This window comes from Rhipicephalus sanguineus, chromosome 2 (genome assembly GCF_013339695.2).
Source record: "Rhipicephalus sanguineus isolate Rsan-2018 chromosome 2, BIME_Rsan_1.4, whole genome shotgun sequence".
Classification (NCBI taxonomy): Eukaryota; Metazoa; Arthropoda; class Arachnida; order Ixodida; family Ixodidae; genus Rhipicephalus; species Rhipicephalus sanguineus.
In genome coordinates this window covers 209,226,618-209,237,107 of record NC_051177.1, presented here as the reverse complement: position 1 = coordinate 209,237,107, position 10,490 = coordinate 209,226,618, and the positions used below count along the sequence as shown (strand labels likewise).

Genomic DNA, 10,490 nt, shown 5'->3' with positions numbered 1-10,490 from the left:
CATGCTGTCCTCAGACATCTGCCTCGCAACGTATAACCCTGCACTGTTGACGACAGTCTCCGCAGATGCCATTTCCTTCGGGCTGGGTGCTGTGCTTCTTCAAGACCAGCCATCAGGGTAGCGCCGACCAGTTGCATAGTCCTCTCGAGCGCTGACTGAAACGGAACGGAGGTACAGCCTGATCGAAAAAGATGTACTGGCTGCCACCTGGGCCATCAACCGATTCGACGAGTTTCTTCGGGGTCTTCGTTTCACCCTGGACACCGACCATAAGCACTTAGTAAAGCTCCTAGGAACCGCGGATCTCGATTTCATGCCACCACGAACCCAGCGCTTCCGCATCCACCTTCTCCAGCACCAGTTTGACGTCAAGTACGTTCCTGGGAAACAGCTGGCCACCGCAGATGCACTCTCAAGGGACCCAGTCGTCCAGCTGCCAGCGACTCCAGCTGTTGACAAGGTAGAGCTGTACGTTCGAGAAGCACTCCGTGCTATCCCTCCCACATTTGCAGTCCTCCTCGACGACTTCCGAGCTCACCAGGCTGCAGATGGGGAGTGCGTGCAGCTCAAGTTGTACTGTGAACAAGGGTGGCCTCGGAAAGGGAATCTGCCTCTCAGCATGGCTCAGTTCTGGGCTCATCGGGCCGAATTCAGTATCGGTGACGGCCTTCTCCTCTGCGGTGGACGCCTGTTGGTGCCCGCTTCTCTGCGGAAGCACGTCCTCTCCCTCATTCATGATGGACACCTCGGAGTGAACCGCTGCCGTGCCATCGCTAGGGGAGCTGTCTGGTGGCGGACCATGGGGAGCCAGATCAAGACCATGGTGCAGAACTGTCCCAACTCTGCCACCACGCGGGTCCAGCGAGCAGAGCCACTGCTGCCTACTGTGACGCCTAGCCGTCCCTGGGAGCGAATTGGGGTGGACATCTTTCATCACGAAGGAGCCGACTACCTTCTCCTCGTAGACTACTACTCGAGGTACCCAGAAGTGCTGTCCCATCGCTCGACGACGTCTACAGCGGTGATCTCCATCATCAAAGGTGTCTTCGCAAGGCATGGGATCCCAGAGACCCTCGTCAGCGATAATGGGCCTCAGTTTTCGTCGGTAGGATTCCGCGTCTTCGCCCAGAGCTACAGCTTCTCCCACGTCACCAGCAGTCCCAGGTACCCACAGTCCAATGGGGAAGTCGAGCGTATGGTGCGGACGGCTAAGGAACTCTTCAAGAAGTCTCCTTTCTGGCCTTTGGCCCTCTTGGCATACCGCGATGCACCTGGCGCGACCGGGTACAGCCCTGCTCAGCTGCTCATGGGGCGCAGCCTCAGGACTCGCCTTCCGGACCCAACGGCTGCGTTGCTTCCAGAACCGCCGAAAGCTGCCGACTTCCACCGCCGTGACACTGCCCAACGACGTCGCCAGTGTCAAGCTACTCCCTCAAGCGCGCCTGTGTCGGTTGTGCGCACCAAGGAGGTTTAAAAAAAGCTTCTGGAGTGTAGGTCCCCTATACGCGCCCACGCGAGCTGGTGAAGCCTGGGAAACCGGTTGGCAGCCATCTTGCACCAGGCAAGAGGCAGCGCAGCTTGTGCGCGGCCAGCGTAATCGTGAGCTTCCGAGGAGGCGTTTCAGCATGAGAACGGGACAGTTAGTGTCACTTATTTGACCTATTTTTTTTGTCCTGCAAGATTGAAGAAGGCAGTTTTTTACGCCATAGTACATGGGCTGAAGCGTGCCTGATAACACGTAGAATACGTTTCCGGCATTCCCGAAGTAGGTTTGCGCATGTGCAGTAAGGGTGGTCCCGCCGCACACCACCACCACCACCACCACCACCACCGGATTGAACTCCGCTATAAGATGCTTCACATTTAATACTTCGTAGTTATCAGCCAGAGGCAGCATCAACAAAGTTCACGTAATGCCTTACAGATGTGTAGCGGGTACCTTGCTATCCGCAGAAAGATGAATGATGGCATAGTGAATGCTTCCCTACTTCGCAAAAATTATAATTTGCGGCGTAGTGGGTACCTTGCAAGTGTACTTGTATTAGTTTCCCCAAGGGACTTTAGAACGGGCTCTAGAAAGGCCGCTCTTCCTAATTTTGCCGTGACTGTGTTGCGCGCTGCGCGCAGCACAATCACGCGTGGTTATCGAGTGGATCGCAGTCCAACAAACGAGACATCCACAACACTCACTTGTCACCAAAGGAGTGGAGAAATCCGCCATCTGTGGAACTTCAGCGCGGGCTCAAGCGACGAGCCACACGTTTTCTGCCTGGAGCAATATGGCGGTCGTCGGCTTCAGCGGCGGCGCGCCGCATCCACTCCAAATCAAAGGACTGTGGGACGCCTCGCGTTGGGTGCTCACGGGAAGACGACAAATGAGGCTGTAAAGGGCGATATGGGATGGGCAGGTTTTGAGGCGAGGGAGGCTCAGAGCAAAATAAGGTTCGAAGAAAGGCTAAGGAATATGAAGGAGAGTAGGTGGGCAGAGAAGGTGTTCCGTTACTTGTATAGGAAGAGCGTGGACACACAGTGGAGAAAAAGAACTAGGAGGCTCACTAGTAAATATACGGATGGTAGTGTAAGCAGTATGTCAACAAAGAGCGTTAAGCGAAAAGTCAGAGAGGCGGAGTGGATTTACTGGATGGCAGCTATGGAGAAAAAACCGGCTTTGAGTAACTACCGAAAGGGCAAAGATGAAATAAGGAGGGAGGCATTTTACGACAATTCAATGGGAAGCGCTTTACTGTTGGAAGCGAGATCGGGTTGCCTTAGAACGGGTAGTTATAAAGCGAGATTCAGTAAAGAAGAAGAACAATGCACGTGCTGCGGGGAAGATCAGGAAACGGCGGAGCATGTTCTGATTGAATGTGGAGACATCCACCCAGGTGTACGCTTGGGCACGAGCCTACATGACGCCTTGGGTTTTAGAGACAATGGAAAGCTGAACACACCCGCGATTGAAATAAGTAAGAGACGGGTTAGAGTATTGGTGGCAGAAAACTAGAGAGAAAGGACAAAAATAAATATTGAAAAAAAAAATAAGGACGTTCTGCCGTAAAGGGCACAGAACGGAGCTGAAAACTTTTCTTTTTTTTCTGGAGTAAAATAGTTTTAATTGAAGTAAAGACACTAGGTCAACGCTAAGAAAAAAAGGAGTAAAGGTTTTTTTTTTTCGAGCCTGGTGGCACACTTGTCACCGCCCCGTTATAAAGGGGACGCTCATAGCATCCATCCATCCAGAAGTTTTTTTTAAACCTCCTTGGTGCCCACTCGGTCTGGACTTTGTGTTAGGCGACCGGTGCGGCTGAACTTGTAGTGCGTGCCATGAGACATTTGTCATTAGGTTGCTTACCTGAGAGCGAGGGGTTGCTTTCTGTTATTTTCGCAAAAGGGGGGATGTAGAGGGCGCGAGTGCCAAGTCAAATATGAGGCGCCCTCTATAGGATGTAGTATATAAACGGTGTACTGTCAATAAACAGGGGTACTTCTGCTGGGGACTCAGGGCGTCTGTTTTACTGCATGGGGGCATCTCTATGGGACAGCGCTATCTATTGAATGATACGGGGGATGCGGCGGCGGGGAACGCCGGATGGAGCGACGACCGACCAGGTGATGCTATAAGGAGCTTCGCCCCTAACATTACGCCACAGTCACCATCCCGCGCATGCTTCGCATAACATCGATTCCCACGGTACGTAGGATCTGCCAATTTTTTATTGCTTTCTTGTAAAATTAGATAGCCAGCACTACAAACACAACCGACGTTGCACCGACATTACGCCTGCACATGCTGTTTTTCCAACCCAGTTTATAGACCTGGCGTGGCTCTGTGGTAGAATTTCTGATTGCCACGCAGAATGCTTGGGTTCGATTCCTGCTGGGATCATAACTCTTATTATTTCCATTCGTCGGGTCAAGTGCTACAGATGTCGGTTTTTCTTAACGCTCTATCATTTAAATTACCAATGTCTGTTCTCACCGTTTCTGGGTAGATATAAGCTGTCAATCACCTGTGGCGCATACCCGTACACCGCGGTCTGTGGCATACAGGTATGTGCCACACGTGTCTGGAGGAAAGGGTTTGACGGCGTAGGCGACAGGATTTTCACGTTATTCATGTCATCACTCGACAGTCATATTCGTTACATCCTCTTACCCTCCCATGCCAATTTTGGTCTACACCAAGTTAAGGAGGCAATCATGAGAGCACGTAGGCGTAGGCGGCTAGATAGATACAACGAGAAAAACGCTCAAAGTGCCAAAGGTTTGTTGAAAAATGCTTCGCATTTAATACGGCAGATCCCACGCACTGAGGGAATCGATGTAATGTGAAGCAGTCAGCGAGGAGCTGAATACACTGCATTGTTTGTTTTTAAGACAAATCAAGGCATTCATGTCATGACATGTCATTCGCTATCACATGTTTGTCATGCATACACGCATGTACGTTCTGGTGTACACTATGCTAATGAAACGTATATTCTGGTGTGTACCATGCATGACAGGTCATTTCTAATACTGATGCCGTGCCAATTTTGTTATATATCGTTAGTGAAACGGCCAAGAGAGTACAAAGGCCGTGTCGTGTAAATAGTGGCTTAAATGGCACACATGCCGTAATTTTCATGTTACGCCCTGTCGTTTACGTTAGTCAAACGCTTATGTCATGCCATACTAATTTTAGTAATGTCAAGTTAAGGAAACGGCCACGAGAGCAAGAATTTGTAGGCGGATAGATAGACAGATAGATAGATAGATAGATAGATAGATAGATAGATAGATAGATAGATAGATAGATAGATAGATAGATAGATAGATAGAGTCAAAGAAGATATACACAAGGACGAGCGCAAGGTGCCTTTGCGCTCGTCCTTGCCTTTGGTTAGCCAGGAAATGCTTCGAATTTAATGACTAAGAAAAGCGTACGAAAACGGTAGAAATGTTTCTCATGCGTTATCGAGCTTTTGCTATGATGTTAATAACAATCACATCATCAGTGTATTATTATCCGGAAGGTACCCTTTATAATGGGATAGTTATCATTTGACCCGATGGGCGGAGGACAAACACCTGGGAAGTCGTCGTACTCCGGGTTCATCACGCCGAATACTTCTTCCTCGTACTCATGGTCCAGGGCGACTATGTTGTCATAAGCGTCTTCGGCAGTGGTGTATGCGATTGCGTCCTCCCCTTTGCAGGCAAAATGGAAACTTGGACGAGTATTCCCGCTGTCCGTCAGCACTCTGCTCTGGTTCCACGACGAGTCCAGGATGTCGCACACCTCCGGCAGCGAGAGTATGCCCGCCGTCTTGGTCAGCAGTCCCGGAGGCCCGTATCCCAGCGGATGGATGTTGTACGGCTTGACGCTGGTGCTGCTGGCATTCTCGCATTTAGCAGGGTCGATCTTGTATGTCAATGCCACAAATGGATACAAGTGGCAAAAGGCAGGGCGGTCTGTTTGGTTCAGTTTTGTTGAGTATACCTTCATTTCCTGAATCGTGTAGGTCGTCGCCTTGGTGCGGTTGCCGATTTTGCGCGGATACTCCTGGTACAACACGATGGTGTGGTAAGCGCGTCTGTGCGCCAGTTTGCTCGTGTTGTACGGTGCGCGCTTGTAGTAGCCGTATGGGAAGACAAAGCCGAACGTGTAATTGTGCTGCATGAATACATCGTTGGTCTCATTGTAGAGCTCTGCCATGCTGCGGTTGAGTGCGTCGGGCGCATTGATCCACCACATGCGGATGGCGTCGTAATTGTTGGCTTTCATCCAGGCAATCGCGTTGGTTAGGAATGTGGCCTTCTCGTTGTTCGCGTTCGCCAGCAGCTTGTAAAATACCGAGTCGGGACCCCGAACAACGAGCCACACCTCGAGGAATGGGTTTTCCGCCTTGAAGTTGGCCAAGCGGCGCACGGCGTCCCTCGGCGGGAGGTCCACGTGCGGCAGCTCTGGCTGCAGCTGCATGTTGTCGTCGAGAGAGTAGCAGCAGTACATGGCGTAGTGACAAAACATGTACGGGAAAAAGGCGATACCATACGTGCGGCGGTGACTGAGGAAGCCCTGCTTGTCCGCCCAGAAGGGACACAAGTATTTGTGCAGGTAGGTCCAGATCTGTTGCGTGTAGTCTTGGCTGTAATGCCAGCTGTCCTCTGTAGTTGTGGTTGTGGTTGGGGGCGTGCTAGCGGATGCCCGCGTGATAGGCTGTCCACTGGGTGGCCGGGCTCTGCCAAAGGGGTTATAAGTGACCCGCGTGGTGCTCTCATAATCATCGTCGAGAGGGAACTCGGTGCGCAGTATGCCAAGGAGCAGCATGAACAGTATAATGACAATCAGAAGCAAAAGGAGAAAACAGCACGCTATGGCAATCCAGCGACTGTCAGAGTTGTCTTCGCTTCCACCACCTATGGTGGGGTCGGCAGCACCGGGACTGACGCCGACTGCACCTAAAGCTCCCGGGTTCGCCAGCGCAATCTCATCCCCGTACGGATAATATGCGTCGGGGTAGGGCGTGACCGGTGCGGCACCATAGGGTGTTGCACCACCGTAGGGCGTGGCACCACCGTAAGGCGTGGCCACATCGTAAGCTTGCTGGTTCACCAACGCGACATCATCCTTGTACTTATCGTACTCGTCCATGGTTTCTGCCTTAATAGCCTGAGGTACGACGTGTGTGCGACACCGAGAACACAAACTTGAGCGTGCTAAACGAAGCAATGAACAAATTCACCGACCGGCCTACCTTCGTTGCTTGTCTGCTTCACAGGACACCATCCCACTACATGTAGTGGGATATCCACTACATGTGCTTGCACAGCACTAGCGCCTCCCTGGGAGGCGCGGCTCTCTGGTGTGGTCAGTCGAAGCAGATGAAGACGTTAACGTTGGAGACTCTCGTGCGCGTTCGCATCTGTGGTATATGCGACCGGTTCGGCACCCATTCCTATGGTTGTTAAATGGGGAGCATTTCTTAGCTAACCGTAGGCACTTTCAGCGTTTCTATCTACGTATCGCCCTATCTATCTATCTAGCCGCCTATGTCTGGGTGCTGTCGTGATCACGTCCTTAGCTTAGTGTGGACCAAAATTAGCATTGGAGGGTAAGAGGATTTGACGAAAATGACTGTTTGGTCATGACATGAATAACGTGTAAATCCTGTCAGGTACGTCGTCAAGTCCTTCCCGTCAGACATGTGTGGCACATACCCGTTTACCACAGGCCGCGGTGTACGGGTATGCGCCACAGGTGATCGACAGTTTATATCTACCCAGGAAAGGCAAGAACGTACATTGGTAATTAAATTGGAGACCGTTAAGAAAAAATGACATCGGCAGCGCCTGTGTTGTGTCCTTTCTTGTGTCCTCGTTCACTTTGCATTGGACAAATATGTCAATTCTAAATCACCGACTAGCCCATGCTGCTGTTCTGTCACGAATGCAAATATTAAAAATTGGGATCACAGCAGGAATCGAACCCAAGCATTCTGCGTGGCAGTCAGATATTCTACTACAGAGCCACGCCAGGTCTAGAAACTGCTTTGGAAAAACACCTTATGCAGGCGTGATGTCGATGCAACGTAAATTGTGGTTGTGGTGCTATCTCTCTAATTTTATAACAAATCAATAAACACTACATATGTACTCTACGATACAGGCGTCATGTCGGGTTAACGTCAGTGGTTCTAGTGTTGGCTCCGCTTTTATAGCAGTCTTATAAACATTACATACGTATTCATATGATTCAGGAAGCTAAATTCAAGCGTCGCTGGGCCCCGGATGTGTACGCTAACGAAAGCTACGTATGTCATTCAGATCGTCGCACCGTAAAGTGCACTTCCTTTCGATAATACTGACGTATGTGCTCTAACGTGAGTGCGGACGTTACGTCAGACCATAAGTTACCCGTTAAACGCCAGTTATGTCGACGGGCCTGGTAATCCCACGATGTGCACACAACTACTACACTTACAAGAACACGTCGATCCACCTCGTAACGCTTGGCTCAAAGCCAAAAAATGCAGCATAGAACTACTCACTGGCTGCTTTGCGTGACACCGATTCCCACAAGGAGTGGGATCTGCCGATTTGTTTAGTCCTTTTCCCTCTTCCACTTTTAACACGAAAGTGTTTTATGCCGGGTCAACCAAGACTTTCATGACGCGTTTCCGTCACGGAAATACGTCAGCAAAATGCACACAATCAGATGGCAAAGAAAAAAAGTCACAGTTTCGCTGCAAGGGTTAAGCAATGAATGCGATAGCCACTAATTAGGATTTCAGACGACGAACGGCAAGCAGCTTGATACTCGCAGCACGTCGCTCAAGCGCAAAGGACGCAGGAAAACAACCCACCTAGGACGAGCGTGAACTAACAACGGTCACGGCTCGACGCTTGCAGTGCGCTGCGCAAACACAAGGAAGGACGCTCGAAAAGAACGCACAGGTGCACAGAGGACGAGTGCGAACAAACTGTCGCAGTTGTTACTTTTTCGCGTTTGAGCTGCGCGCCACAAACCAACGCTCTATATATTTTTATTTCTTGAAAAGTGCGATGAGTCACCCCTGCGCGTCTCCTGCCGCGCGGTGGCGTTCCGTTCGACGCATTGTCTACTCGGCGTTGCACATAGCGAGTAGGTACAGAAATGGGCCACTTTTTAGTGCGCGTCTCCAGGGCAGTTTTCACGTTGAAGCAAAATCTGTAGGAACGCTGCTGTAAAGCGCGCCCTTCGGGCAATCTCGTTGGCGGTACTGCACACGCAGAAGCACCTCCGAGCGCTGCGTACCGCCAGCGGTACATGGTGTGTATAAATAGCGCGCCGTTAGTATTCCAAAGAACGGATGGCGCGTGGCCTTGTTGTCTAACGCGCTGCGCTGCGGAGCGGGGGATTGCAGGTTCGAATCCCGGTGGCGCGCTTCGGAAATTTTAAATGCGAAGCATTTCTTAGCAAACCTCAGGCACTTCGGCCGCGTCTATCTATCTGTCTATCTATCTATCTATCTATCTATCTATCTATCTATCCGCCTACGTCTGGGCGCTCTCATGGTCGTCTCCATAGGTTGTTATATACCAAAATTAGCATAGGAGGGGATCATTTATGAACAACACGATTCACTGGTCATGACATGAATAACGCAAAATACCTGGCACGTACGTTATGAAACCCTTTCTCTCAGTCACGTGTGGCAACTACCCGAATACCAGAGTTCATGTTATGCGGGTATGTGCCACAGGTGATACAGAGTCTCAATCAGCACAGTATCCGCGAACATACATATTGACCCGCGAAGAAAGTGATAAGCAGTGTTCTTTACCTTGCACTGACATCGCACAGCACACGAGCCTTTATCATTTCGCCTCCATTGAAGTGCAACCACCGCGGCCGGGATCGAACCCTCGACCTTCGGCTCACCAACCGAGCATCGTAACCGCTACACCACCGCGGCGGACGCAATCAAATTCAAGGAGCTGAAGACAAAAGAGCCCTGGAAGACGCTCGACTGCCATCCGCTCGTTCACGTGGTCTGCAACGTGGACCACGTGGATTACGCAAAAATCGGGGTCAGTGCTCCCTACAATAACTATGCCGAGGGGACCATGCCCCCCATCATTGCCGGTGACTTGAACATTGACTTATCAATACCCAACAACGCCTGCTTCTCGCACTGGATGAAAGACGGCTTGGATATGAACAGGGCATCACAAGACCGCGTCGCCAGGTCCCGGACAGGAGGCATCATAGATCATTTCTTTGTAAGAGGCATCCACGATTTCCACCAGCTGTACTATATTTTGCACTTCACTACACTTAGACCCCTCGTAGCCGAGATCACAAACGAATTCGATAAAAAAAGTGGCAGATCCCCCGTACCGTGGGAATCGATGTTATGCGAAGCATGCGCGGGATGGTGACTGTCGCGTAATTTTAGGGGCGAAGCTCCTTATAGCATCACCTGGTCGGTCGTCGCTACATCCGGCGTTCCCCCGCCGTCGAGTCTCCCGTATCATTCAATAGATGGCGCTGTCCCATAGAGATGCATGCAAACTGCAGTTGGGTGACGATATTCTAGATGGCGCTGTCCCACAGAGATATGTGCAATATGGCGATTGGGTGAATGCACGCTGGATGGCTTTATAGGTGCCGCTGCTCTCAGATTGGCTGCTGCGCCCGTTATCTCTCATTCTCCTTGATCGTCGCCGTACGTGGAGGAGTGCGCTTGCCGGATCGTGCTGCTTGGCGAACCATGGACGACGAGGAGCGCCGGGTGCGGAAGGCCGCTGCGTCTCGTGCTCGTCGGCAGGATCCCGAGGTGCGAGCTCGAGAGGCTGCCGCCAGGCGGATCTCGAGGTGGTGCGCGCCCGCGAAGCCGCTGCGAAACGGGCTCAACGAAAGCGGATCCCGAGACCATGATTGCTTCAGGAGCTTCGCCCAAGCTCTTCATCATTCACCCGTGGATATGCTGTAATTTTTTTCACGTTGAGCGAAACGTTACGGAATG

The 10,490-nt window shown here is 51.2% G+C and overlaps 1 protein-coding gene across 1 annotated transcript; it reads left to right on the top strand.

Moving 5' to 3' along the window:
* Positions 1 to 313: 313 nt before the first annotated feature.
* Positions 314 to 1,474, top strand: LOC119382206 (uncharacterized protein K02A2.6-like). Its single transcript, XM_037649922.1, has one exon. The coding sequence runs from the start codon at positions 314 to 316 to the stop codon at positions 1,472 to 1,474; it is 1,161 nt and encodes a 386-aa protein (XP_037505850.1).
* The last annotated feature ends 9,016 nt before the right edge of the window (positions 1,475 to 10,490 follow it).